Source organism: Xylocopa sonorina, unplaced genomic scaffold, assembly GCF_050948175.1.
Source record: "Xylocopa sonorina isolate GNS202 unplaced genomic scaffold, iyXylSono1_principal scaffold0014, whole genome shotgun sequence".
Taxonomy (NCBI): Eukaryota; Metazoa; Arthropoda; class Insecta; order Hymenoptera; family Apidae; genus Xylocopa; species Xylocopa sonorina.
The window spans coordinates 1,745,661-1,759,630 of NW_027490090.1; the positions used below are offsets into that span (position 1 = coordinate 1,745,661).

At 39.3% G+C, this 13,970-nt stretch overlaps 1 protein-coding gene across 1 annotated transcript in view; it reads right to left on the reverse strand.

Moving 5' to 3' along the window:
• LOC143431698 (unconventional myosin-XV-like) overlaps nt 1–13,970 on the reverse strand; it is a 40,448-nt gene that overhangs the window by 12,461 nt on the left and 14,017 nt on the right. The window contains exons 20-25 of the mRNA XM_076908636.1: nt 13,471–13,943; nt 12,935–13,219; nt 12,651–12,862; nt 12,393–12,588; nt 11,324–12,311; nt 10,805–11,047 (exon numbers count right to left, since the gene is read on the reverse strand). Of these exons, the coding sequence (XP_076764751.1) occupies nt 10,805–11,047; nt 11,324–12,311; nt 12,393–12,588; nt 12,651–12,862; nt 12,935–13,219; nt 13,471–13,943 (2,397 nt within the window). The remainder of the gene's footprint in view (nt 1–10,804; nt 11,048–11,323; nt 12,312–12,392; nt 12,589–12,650; nt 12,863–12,934; nt 13,220–13,470; nt 13,944–13,970) is intronic.

Here is a 13,970-nt window from a genome sequence, read left to right on the forward strand (position 1 = left end):
GAAGAATTTGCAAAAGAGTGAATTTAATTTCCAAAAGTACGAATTTGCTTGAAATCAATTTTTTAAAAATATTTGCTTGATAGTAAAGAGCACCCTTAGCTCACCCTAGCGTCACCCTGAGCTCTGTCAGTCTTCTATTATCTTGTATTACTTAAGCAGATTTTTTATTTAAGCAGAAGAAGAATTTGCAAAAGAGTGAATTTAATTTCCAAAAGTACGAATTTGCTTGAAATCAATTTTTTAAAAATATTTGCTTGATAGTAACGAGCACCCTTAGCTCACCCTAGTGTCACCCTGAGCTCTGTCAGTCTTCTATTATCTTGTATTACTTAAGCAGATTTTTGATTTAAGCAGAAGAAGGATTTGCAAAAGAGTGAATTTAATTTCCAAAAGTACGAATTTGCTTGAAATCAATTTTTTAAAAATATTTGCTTGATAGTAACGAGCACCCTTAGCTCACCCTAGCGTCAGCCTTCTTTAACTCAATAAAAAAAATTTCCAAAACGCGAAAAACCAAGCTACGTTCATAAAATCGAAGAACAGCTGGTTGTCGCATCGTTTTCTCGATCCAAAACTCCATAAAAAAATTTTTAGGACGCGAAACACCTAAAATTGAAAGAACAGCTGTTCGTCGCGTTGTTTTTTCGATCCAAAACTCGATAAAAAAATGTTCTGGTCGTTTTCTCGATGCAAAACTCGCCAAAAAAAAATTTGTAAAACCACGAAACAGTAGATGTTCGTCTGAAAAATCGAAAGAACAGCTGTTCGCGTGGTTTTCTCGACCCAAGTCACGCGCCATTTAACCAGCAGACCCCTTCGAGCATACAGTTACGAGCCCAGATGATGATGCACGCACGATCGCGATAATTATCGACCGAGGCGGCCTCTTAACGAGCCTCTCTCTCTCTTCTCGACCACAAACACGATCAAACAATACACGTTCTGTCATTCTCTAATTGCCAACCGCGTGAGAATCGTACGAATCGAGCGTCTTCCACTGAAATAATCAGCTTCGAGGCTAATTAGACGAAAAAAGGCCTGCTTTAATTAACACCTTCAGCCATAGAAAAAGAAGAACATAGACGAGCGACCAGCAATATTTTTCTATTCTTTTTTCATCGATGATTTGTTGGATTCATGCAAAATATTTTTTCTGATGCTGAAGAAATGATTTCTGGTTGGTCTTTTTTTTTCAGACGTCGCAATGGGCTGCGTGAATGATTAATTCTGTCGTTAATTACGTAACACGCTCTTTTCTGCTCGCGATAAGACGCTGAGGAACTTAATAGTCGATTTGTAAGGTTTTTCAGTTGAGTTGAGAGCAGATTTTGGTTTGCTCAGATGCAAAGTTTGTGAGAAATTGTGAGTGTTTTAATTTGTGTTGATTTAATTGTGATGTGAAGTTTTTTTGGGTATTTTTTTAAGAATTTAATATGTAGAATTGCATTTGTTTTTGGTATTTTTTAAAGAATTTTATGTGTAGAATTGCAATTTTGCTTTGAGATATTTTTATTTCTTTAATTTGTTTATTTTCGACATTTTGGAAGATATTTGAGTCATTCCAGGCTTGCAGAATTTCTTTTAAGTATTCTATGAGTGTTCTTTGATGTCTTTGAGATTCAAAATTGCCGCCAGAATGAGAATTTTATGGTCATTTTAATCGAAAATGATTTTAAGTCAAACGTACTTGAACATACCAAAATGATAATTTTTATTTTTATAAAAAAAACACTTCTTTTGCACTAAATTTTGGATCAATTTTTGCAGAGTTATTTATTAGTTCATATCAAAGCATAAAAGCATTATTTTATAACTAAATTAATTGCATAATATTTATTTTATTCAATTATTGGTACTGATTGTCTCTCTCTCTTTTTTTTCTAATAATTCTGGAAAGAATTGTTTTGAAGTAAAAGTAAAAAATTTAGTATGCAATTGAAGATTAATATTTTGTTTATGGTATAAAAAAGTTTTGGTGGTTTATTGCAAGAAATAAATGAGTTATGATTTTTTAAAGTTGTATCTTTCAGGGTATTATCCAGTCAGCTGTATTTAAATGACCAAAGCTCAAAGAGTTGAATAATTACGATTTGTTAAAAATCATATTTGCTTGCTCAGGAAAATTGTTCAATAAGAACGTTCTTTAATTTACCAATAAACATTTACGATTCGTTAATAAAAATCATTTACTTCCTTAGAAGAATTCACAAATGAATATTTTTTAACTTCCGCTATTTTTATAATTAATTCTCTGCAATTTGTTAAAAATCGTTCTAAAAAACCTTTTTTAATCAACACAACGTGATTGTGCAATGTTTCTAATTTATCATTAAAAACGATCTACTTCCTCAAAAAAAAAAAAAAAAAAATTTTCAAGTGGAAAAAGCGATCAAGTTCCACCAAAAAGAGAATTCACAAATGAATATTCATCAATCTGAACCACTTTTAATCAACACAATTCTGAAAAAAAACCATTTACCCTTTCAACAAATACTCTTCAATCTAACATCCCAAATTCATCATTAAATCTACTTCCTCAAAAAAAAAAAAAAAATTCTCTAATGATAAAACCATCTACTTTATGAATTCAGCATTAAAAATGATATAGTTCCATCAAAAAGAGGATTCACAAATGAATATTCACATACAATATTGCGATTGTGTAACGTGTAACGTTTCTAATTCATCATTAAAAAACGATCTGCTTCTTCCAAAAAAAAAAAAAAATTCTGCGATCCAAAGCCGTATTAATTCATCTCGAACGACCTCCCCAAAAGCAATAAACCACAAACCACCTCGAGGAGTCGCACCAAAGTGCACGATACACGTCGTACGCGTCGACTTGGCACGATTTGGCATCGACAGAGGCCTAACTCGCGTATCACATGTCACTGAATCCACTCACAGTGCTCGCGAGGCGCTCGACGCAGCTGGCGAACGCACGCGGAAGCGGAGGAGCGCGTTTGGAGAACGCTCGTTGCGCGCCGCGCGACGACAGTCGATGAACTGAGGAGCGCGCGCGTTCCTCTTCGACTCGCCGCGCGGATTTCCGATCGCGCACTCCGTTCCTCGCCGCTGGCACCAGCGATATCTGGGTCGAGCCTTTCCATCGACGTCTACCTGACTCTGTTCCGCCTGGCGATGGCCATTCGATACACGGTTTCGTTTCGTTTCCAGGCGAATCGACGAGGGAACTACTCTGACTCTGGATGGATTCTCGCTCGATGGGACGTTTCGACAGTAGGGAATAATTATGATTCGTGATGGCCATGGTTTTAGCTTGTTTTTGGTTGTTAATTGTGGAAATCGAGGGAGAAGGAATTTTTTTTGTAAGATCAGACACCAGATTGTTTTGTACTTTGAAGAATGTGTTCTTCTCTTTTTTTTTTTTGGTAGTCTTCAGAATGTTTTTAGCGCTTTTCAGAATTTCTTTGTTGCTCTTCAGAATTTTTTTGGTGCTCTTCAGAATTTTTTTTAACAGAAAGAATTGTTGAAGGTCCATTTTTTTGCTTGCTCTGTTCTTTAAAAAATATTTATGTAAATAATAATGTTCTTTTTCAGACTCTTTTTTTTGTGGTACTTTTCAGAATTTTTCAGAATTTACGTTTCGACAGAAGAGAATAATTAGAATTCGTGATGGCCGTGGTTTTAGCTTGTTTTTGGTTGTTAATTGTGGAAATCGAAAGAAAAGAAATTTGTTTTTATAAAATGAGATATCAGATTGCTTTGTATCTTAAAGAATATGTCCTTCCTTTTTTTTAGCAGTCTTCAGAATTTTTTTTTAATCGATAGAGAATTGTAATAAATGAGACACCAGATTGATCTCTTCTTTAAGGAATGTGTTCTTCTTTTTTTTGGTAGTCTTCAGATTTTTTTTTAGTTGAAAGACTATTGTTAGTGGATCTTTTTGGTTGCTCTGTTCTTTACAAAATATTTCTGTAAATAATTTTTAGACTTTTTTTGTGGTGCTCTTTAGAATTCTTTCTTTAATTGAAAGACAATTATTTTCGAAGCTTTAATTTTTTTTTTTGTTTCTTAAGTTCGAAGATGAAGTTTCGTGCAAGAAGATGGAACGCCTCGAAGTGTGTCTGATCCCCACTATCGATTCCCACATGCATTCATTCGAGAGCATCGCGGTGCCGTCGACCTGTTTCGTGTCCGCCTTCCGGCCAGCCTCTCTCCATTTTTCAGTTTTCATTCCGTCAGTCGATCGAAATGCGCATAATGAACCGAGGAAAAACGCTTTCTCCACGAAACACCAGCTCGATCACTGATAAAGTGCTCTTCTTTTTTTTATAAATAAATTGGGACACCGTGTTGGTCGAATTAAATTTGTTTCTTAATAAAAACACAATCATTAACATTAATAATTTGTGAATAAAAAAATATGAAGAAGAACTACAAAGAAGAAGAAAAATTCCAAACTATTAAGTTAAAAAGAAAAAAATTATTCTAAATTGTAAAAGAGAGTAGAAAATAAATAATTTGTTCAAGTTATTAATAAAAAAAATATGAAGACTACAAAGAAGAAGAGAACCTTCAAATTAAATTAAAAAAAAAATTATTCCAAATTCTGAGAGGGAATAAAAAATATATGCAATTTTTTTCAAGTTGTTCAGATGTAAGAAATATTAAAAAAAAAATTTTTTTTCTGGGTTTTGAGTTCGTTCAATAATTAAAGAGAGAAAGTAAAGCAAGAAAATAACGATGGCGAGTTTTTGGGGCCAATAATGGGCCTCGATCTCTTGGCCCCTCTTTGAAAATGGAGCCAAGCGTAAATCGTTGGTTTCCGTTAACGACAGGTGCGGCTGATGTTACACGAACACACGTGAATCACGTCTCTTTTGTGCAGCTTCTTTTCATGACCAGTTCTCACCAGGAATTTCAATTCATATCCCCACAAAAGAATTTTTTAAAAGAAGTCTATCAAAACTTAACAACTTTAAATTAAATAGACAAATTTTTATGTTCATTTTAATGTCAATAAGTAAATTTATTTATTTTTTTATTTAGTGTCTGGTTGAGTTAAAAACTTTTTAAGAAGCAGTAAGTCTATTAAAAATCATCAACTAAATTAAATAAAAATTTTTTACGTTGATTTTAATGTTAAATAAATTTTTTTTTTTTTTAATTTGGTGTCAAATAGAGTCAGTTTAACAAAAAACGGCGCACGTATGGCAAAACGATCTTGGTTATGAAATTACACACTGTGCAAGGCGAAGTTTCTCGTGGCTTCCCTCACTTTTGATGAAACAGCGGCTGCTCGAGTGGCTTCCATTTTGAGGAAGCTCGATCCAATTTCCGTTCGACTCATCGCGAAACGTTTTCAACGCTTTCTCGCCTGCCGTTCTTCCTGTTCGCAATTTTCTAACGACTCGCGATTCTACCGTGTGTGCGTGTGTTTTTTTCTTTTTTTTTTGCTTCGCGAGGAGAACGCAATCGAGGCGAAATCGGTTTCCTTGTACGACGCGTCCATCGTGACCGGAAAGACCAGTCGACTCTCTTGGAAAACTCGAGGGGCACACATTTTCCATTTCTAACGGCCAATCAGGCGATGTTTTTCTCGATTCGCACGTATTTGGTCAAATAAATGTGTTTCCAGTATTTTTGCCAAGATTTTTTTTTTTTTTGGTCGACCTTTAAATTCGTGCTTCTATTGTAAATATTAAATTCAACATTCTGTAAATTAGATTCATTTTTTTACAAAGCACATTTATCGTTTTGAGAATTAGATTCATCCTTTTGCAAATTTTTTACTTGCGTTATTTCAAAAAAATTTGTTAATCAAAGTACGAATTAATTTTGAATTAATATCTGCATTCAAAATTCTTGAAAAACTCAAAAAATACTTAAGCAGAAGTAAAACCATGAATTTAACTCCCAAAAGTACGAATTTGCCTAGCAAAAGAACAATCTGCATTACAAGTCTGCATTACAAATTCTTGAAAAACTCAAAAACCATTTAATCAAAATTGAAAGCACAAATTTAACTTCCAAAAGTACGATTTAGCTTAGAAAACACCCAAATTAAAAGCACCAAACACAATAAAACACAATATCTCTCGACTAGTGCTCGCAGCACCCTTCGAGGGTGCTCCAATGGGTGCCCCAGTGGGTGCTCCACGCAACGCGACACAGCAATGCGTTCTCGAAGGACACAATCGATAGAATTTAGGCCAGAAAACGCCTGCAGGGAAGGATCGTTGCCAGAACCATTAGCAATTCAAACAACTTCCGGTTCTCCAGTAAACACGAGTTGCTTGAACCCTGAATCGCTCGAGAGAAGAAGCCAAGCCTCAGCTGGCGAATGCGTGCGTATCCGGCGAGCTGCCAGCCGACCAACGATGTGCATCGAGCTCGCAATTATGCCAGAAAAAAAAGGGGAATTCAAATTTTCGTTCTCTCGAATATCCAGCGCCTTAATTGACGACCACTTCGACTGCTAACGACTCGACATCTTTCACAAATGCGAAGAAATTCGACGTTTTTAGGTTTCCAGGCGAAGATTCTGACCTTCTGATTGGCCAACATCAAGTTTAAAGTTGGCAAATAAAAAAGAAAATAAATTAGATGAAATTGTTTTGCAATTTTCTGAAATAAATGTCGAGCAAAGTAGCAAAGAATTGGCAATGGAATTAAAAAAAAATAATTCAGAGAGTTGCTCGATTAAAAGCACAGCTTTCCTCTCTCGAATCGTTTGACCCTAACCGGTTCGATCTTGCCTTTCCTCGTCGAGTAATTACTCTGGTCGACAGTCGATATTTTTTCTCACAGCACGGAGAAACCTCAGAAACGGAGAGATTGGATTTCTCGCAACGAGTGCACCTGTTCTGACTAATAAACGCAATTTTAAAAGCACAATTGCCCCAAGAATCCACCAAATCTCTTCTCTACCACCAGAAAACCTTCATTCAAACATAAAATCGCATCCCAAATTCTCCACAAAACCATAAAAACAACCATAAAACCATTCCAATCCATTCAAACACCATTAAAGAACATTTTTCATCGAAATCGACTCGATATCTGCACGAAATGCACGAATTTAGACACTTTAAAACATACATTTTCCATATGTTACGTTATAACGCAGCTACGAAGAGAGAATGAGGAATTAGGTTATTTGAAGTACCTGGGAAGATAGAGGATTTAACGGAGATGACGCCAGTTTTTGTTTCGTCTCGATATCTCTATCCGTTGCTGAGATATGGCGGTTCAAAGTTTGAATGGTGGGGGTGGTCGTGAATGAACTCGATCAGCTGTTTTACCGGAAGTGCGTACGCGCGAATAGTAAAATTCTGTCTGGCGCGTGTCTGGCCAGGTCACGTGACCGTCCATTGATATGGGTCAATGCGCGCGAGTGCGAGTGAGAGGTCCGAGTCGTGCGACAAGGACAGAGATGGTAACCGATTAAAAATTACCCCTCCGTTCACACGATGATATCTCAGGAACCGGAAGTCGTATCGAGATCATTCGCGAGTCATTTTTAAGAGGAAGGTTCGCAGCTTTTAACAAGTCCAACATTGTTAAACAATTATTTTTATTTTTGGAGATATGACGATTTGAAGTTTTTTTAATTTTAATACGGGGTTTTATATGGGGTAATCAATTGGTGCGAGAGAGAGGTCCGAGGAGGAAAAATTACCCTCCTCTTTAGACGATGGTATCTTCGGAACCGGAAGTCGCATCGAGATGATTCGGAAGTCGTTTTAAAGAGGAAGGTTCGGAGCTTCTAACGAGTCCAACATTGTTAAATAATTATTTTTATTTTCGAAGATATTGCGGTTTGAAGTTTTTATAATTTTAATGCGGGTTAGATAGGGAAATTAATGGGTGTGAGTGAGAGGTCCAAGTCGTAGTAACCGAGTAAAGATTACTTTCTTTTTTAAACGATATCTTTGGAACCGGAAGTCGTATCCAGATGATCCTAGACTCATTTTCAAGAAGAAGGTTCTCAGCTTTTAATGAGTTAAATATTATTAAATTATTATTTTTATTTTCAAAGATGTGGCCCTTTGAATTTTCTAATTTCAATACGGGTCAATCAGGTTTGAACAACGATATCTCCAGAACCGGAAGTCGTATCGATTTGATCCAGAACTGATTCTCAAAAGGAAGGTTCTCAGCTTCTAACGAGTCCAATATTGTTAAAGAATTATTTTTATTTTTGGAGATATGGGGCTTTGAATTTTTATATAATCTCAATACAGGTCAATCAGGTTTAAACGACGATATCTCTGAAACCGGAAGTCGTATCCAGATGATCCAAAACACATTTTGGAGAGGAAGATTCCACCTTCTAATGAGCCAAGTTTGATCTGCTAATACCATTTCTTTCCGAAGATACATCGCCTCGAATGTTTCCAATAGCACCTTAAAACTCTCAAATAAATCTATCCTCTTCATATTTTCCTTTTACATTTGCAAAGCGCTAATATTTGCACAAGTGTAGCTACCCAACAGCTCATTAAATCCATCTTGGCATCAACGAACACGATAGAACGTCTGTTGGTCGCATATTTATGCAAAACGAGGCACAGCTCGTAAGAAACGAGAACGCGATCGAATTAACCGCGGATTCCTCGCCTCGAGCAACCGTCTGGCCAATAAAGTCTCGAAATTACGACACAAGTGGAACGATGAACATGGAATCACAGTGAAAGTTTTCCGGTAAACGCGCTGCACCGCAGGCCATTCGAAAGGCGCAAAACCGGTAGCGAATCGCTGCCACTTTTGTCACGAACGAAGGTGACGACATCGCGCGACGCTGCGCACGATCGTCTGACCGGAAGTGGTTGGTGTCTTCGACTCCTACAACAGCGAATACCAACTGCCTCCCCCTCGATAATCGCCAATCAGACGATCGAGCCTTTTAAATTGGAATTTTACACGTAACTCAGAAAAAATGTCATTTATGTTCCATTTTTGAATTTGAATTTCGTGTTTTCGATTTTTTTTGGGCAGATGGAAGCACTGTGCATGCTTTGAGAGCGGAAGTGTGATTATTGGAACTCAAATGGAATTTAAATGGAATTTAAATCGAATCTTACACCTAATTTGGAAGAAATGTAACTAAAGTTCGATTTTTGAATTTGATTTTGGTGTTTTCGATTTTTTTCGAGCAGATGGAAGTACTGTGCATGGTCTGAAAGCGGAAGTGTGATTATTCGAGAGGTTTCGAGGTTGGAATTAATATTTTTCTTGATGTTGTGTGTTTGAGAATGGTCAACGAGGACCATTTGTTACGTGCAACAGCTGTTAAGCAGAGAGGATGACTTCATAATTGACCAGTGATTTATCATCTTGCGATGACACGCGTTAGAAATCGCGTAACCCCGTTTCCTATTTATTATTTATTAATTTACGCGTGGCTTGTATGAAAATTGGAAAATTCTCGACTGAGTGACGTTGCTTATTTTTTTCTTTTCTCTTAAAATTTATAAGTGAAATCTGTTGAAAATAATTAATTTTTTTTTTCAAATTAAATAGAATAAAAAAATTCGAAAAAGATTAAAAAAAATATTTTGATGAACTTTTGAGATAACATAAATTAAAAAATCATTTAAAATAATTAAGAAGTGTATTCACAGGATGCATAATTATTAATTAATAAAATGAAACGTTTTCTCTTCGCCAGAACAGTCTTTAATTAACTCTACAACGGATGAATGGAGCTAATTCAGCTGAAACCTCTAAAATAATTGGCTCATTGATTAATTCTTGAATCGAACGCGAGCTCAGAATGGCGCAGAGCCAGAGCCCCGTTTCCACTGCTAATTAAAACCAGATTGAATCGCGTTTTGATCCATTGAAATAATATTAACCCACATCCGTCGAAAGAAACGCTGAAGAAACGCGCGCAGCCAGTAAAACGATGAAATAAAACCGTAATTACTGGAGATTTGGGTCACTCGTCGCTATTTGCTTCCATTAAAATTGCATTCCTGACGCGAGACGCGTTCCTCGAGCTCTCTTGCGGGGATCGATCGAGAAATCGCGAAATTGCTCGATCACGATCCACACAGAACGCCTTAAATTACTTTGCAGCGTTCGAGAAGCTTCAAAATCGAATTTTCTGGCTTTTGGAACGTTCAAGGAGCTTCAAAATCGAACTTTCTGGCTTTTGGAACGTTCAAGAAGTTTTGAAATCGAATTTTCCCGCCTTTGTCACGTTCGAAAAGCTTCAAAATCGAATTTTCCTGCCTTTGCCATGTTCGAAAAGCTTCAAAATCGAATTTTCCGCCTTTGCCACGTTCGAGAAGCTTCAAAATCGAATTTTGCCGCCTTTTCTACACTCGAGAAGCTTCAAAATCGAATTTTCCCTACTTTGCCACGTTCGAGAAGCTTCAAAATCGAATTTTCCCTACTTTGTCACGTTCGAGAAGCTTCAAAATCGAATTTTCCTGGCTTTGTCACGTTCGAGAAGCTTCAAAATCGAATTTCCCCGCCTTTACCACGTTCGAGAAGCTTCAAAATTGAGTTTTCCCGCCTTTGCTCCGTTGGAGAAGCTTCAAAATCGAATTTCCCCGCCTTTACCACGTTCGAGAAGCTTCAAAATTGAGTTTTCCCGCCTTTGCCCCGTTGGAGAAGCTTCAAAATCGAATTTCCCCGCCTTTACCACGTTCGAGAAGCTTCAAAGACGAATTTTCCCCCCTTTTCCACGTTCGAAAAGCTTCAGAATCGAATTTTCCCGTCTTTTTCATCATTTGAGAGCTTCAAAATCGAAGTTTTCCGTCATTTTCATCGATTTACAGTTCGCAAAATTGGTTGGAATTGCTCAGATGGAAATAAAAATGGCGCTCACCAGTCTGATGTAAGTTCCGATCATCTCCGTCAGCTGTGGCGCTCGGTTCGTGTGCAATGGCAGCCGCACACCGGAAGCGATCTGCATCACGCAGACACCAACGCGTGGAGAACTGACTGAGACGATGTCCTCCAATGGTAATGTTTCCAGGATGACCAGATCGCCGTTTGGAGTGCGTTTTATCAGTCGAAGTCCGTGGTGGGACACTGCTACGTGCTGGGTTTCTGGATGCTGAGGACCGATCTGAGGGCAAACATGGAGGATTCTTTGAAAAATTCGAAGAATTGCAATTCCTAAAACAAGAAATAGCAAAAAAGAATTCCAACTTCCACCAAACTCCAAATTCACCACAACACCCTCCATATCAAACCAAAAACCCCAAAAACCATACCTCGAAACCCAAAACCCAAGATCAAAGCCTCCAAAAAACCCCAAAACCCTGCCCAAATCACACCCAAAACCTCTCCAACCCCACTCTTCTCCAATCCAAAACAGAACCCAAAAAAATCAAACACCCACCGACACAGGAAAAATCCTGGCAAAGTACAGAGGCCACTGCTTGGCCATATCCACGACATTCTTCTTAATGGTGATCTTATGTTGCGTGCTCTGGAGGTTATCCAAGGTAATCCCATAATTATCCAACATTTTGAGCATATTCTGTCTATCCTCCTTGGTAATCCTAATACTGGACGTGGCTAGGACATCATAAGCGACTTGGCAGAAGACCAAATGCAGTGCCAGAGGGCTGTTAAGAGTCTCATTGGGTGCGAACACTTCCTTCTTGACCCTGAGGGTCCACGTGACTCTATTGTAAGTGAAATGAGCAGTGGAAGTCTGCGGATACAGCTTTGTATTGACCACTTCCTGGACCTTCTCGATCTCAGGCTTCTCAGCAGGAGGCAACACAGGTCGCAGGAACTCAGGCCACTCCTCGATCTCAATCCTCTCCATTTTGTCAGTGCGATGAGTGGAAGCAACGCTGGACCTTCTGTCGACGTCCAATTTCTTGAAACTCTGACGAGCAGCAGCGAAAGACTCCCTCGTGTTTGGCATCAAACCAAAATCCCTGGGCGAGGGCATGCCAAAGCTGTCCCTGGACTTTGGTGAGACGTCCCTGGCCATGCCAAAAGGGTCCCTCTTGGACGAGGAGTTCTCGAAGATGTCGCGAACGTACTTTGGATCGAAGATGTCTGAGCTGAAGTCGCGACGAGAGTCGAAATCTGAGCTTCTGTCTCTGGCAGAGCTCGCCATGTCTGTGCTGTCTTTGCTGTAGAAGTCTTTGGGCTTTTGCTCAGGGCGAGGCTTGTCGAAGTCGCCACGGTACTCGTGGCTCTCGCGAAGGTGCTGCTGGGACGCGAATATGTCTCTGCTTTGGCTGAACATGTCGCGTTGGGTCTTGGAAAAGTGCTCGAAGGACTCTGAGTCTGGTGAATTGCGAAAAGAGTCGCGAGATTTGGGTTCTACTGGCGCTGGTGGTGATCTTGGCTGAGGTACGCTTGATTGGCTGCAAGAATACAGTTGTTTAGTGTCTAATCTCTTGTGAAAATGCTGTTTTGTTGAGCAATAATGGTCATAATGGTTGTACCTGTTGCTGTACATGCTTCCACCTCTAGGACTAGGTGGTTGAGGAGGTGTAACAGGCAGTGGAGGTGGCACAGGCCTCTCCATCCTCTCTATTTGAGTCCTGACCACTTGTGCTTGGGTCATCAGGTCTGTGGTGCCCTTGGAAGTGACGCTTTGGGTGTCGTCTGCTGTTGAAGCATAGTCATCCCATCGTCCACCTGTTTTAGAGACCACAATTAGCCTCTGAACCTATAAAACACCAATTTTTGCAATGAAATACCTAATTGCTGCTCCAAAAGCAGCTTTCTGTTGTCCTCCAAGCGTTTCACTTTGCCATCCTCGCGTGGCAGAGCAGGTTTTTCAGTGGTTTTCGTGGATCTGACGCTGTGGTTCGCTGTTACCTTCTCTAGTCTCTGTCTCATCTCTGAACTGAGCTTAAGTTTGCCTATACTGCCTGGTGATGGCCTCTGTGCACCCACTTCTAGGCCAGATCTAGCAGAACAAGTGAGTTAGGACAGGTAAGATGGAGTTGGAAGTTGTTTTAGGTAGTTTTAGGTGGTTTACTTTGATTTCTTCTTCTTCTTTTCGCCTTCTTCTTTGTAGCCATTCTCGTGTTTGGTGACTGGTGCTGGTGCTAGAGTCACTGCTGTGCTGTCTTCTGTGCCAACGATGTTTTCTATCTCGAATTCCTCCCATTCGACGCCACCCTCTGTGCTTGGTTCACCTTCTCCTTGGTTGTACTCTTGGTACTGAGGTGTGATCTTGCGTTGCTGTTGCTGTTGGCGTAGCTTGAACTCTATGAAGCTGTCCTGGCTTTGACTTTCGTTCATGTCACTCGGTGGAGGCCATCTGAAGCAAGATAAACCAGTTAGATGAACTTTTGATGAGGGTTTTCACTCTATTGGGCTTAAAAAATATTATTTTGCAGGTTTTGAAAGTGTCCAAGTGCTTAACTACTATATCAGGAAGTGCTACATACTCAGTGACCAACATTTAACCCACTTCACCTCAAAAAGGCTGAGAATTCTAACTTTGCTGACAACTTTGCCTTCACTCAAGCAATTAAAATTAAGGTAAAATCATGTAAATGGTATATTCACCTCCATTTGCCAATGCGAACAGTCTTGGCTCTCCCATAGGGATCAAGAAAGGGCCTCGACTCAGATGGATCGTGGGACTCCAAAGGCGGTGGCATAGGTGGCGGTGGAGGCACACCCTTATTATTACTCGAGCTGGACAAATTGCTGTCCACACTGCTCTTGCGGTTCTTCAGCTCGCTCAACACGTTCGTAAAGTTGCTCTGCACATTACTCTTATTAGAACCAGCTCTCTTCTGGTCTGTGGGCCCAGAAGTCTTCTTATCCCCCATCTTTCTCTCAACGCTGACCTTCCTCACAGCATATTCCACACTGGTCTTCCTCACAATCTCGCAGTTCTTTCGTGGTGGACTTTGGGATCGATGAATCTGAGCCTTCACCGTCAATTCCTGACGCTGATTGTTCGAAGACTGAGCTGGCGTTCCTTGCTTCTCCGTTGACCACAGTTCTCCATCCTCTGGCTCTCTGAAGGACACCTAAATTCCAATTGCAACTGCTGTATT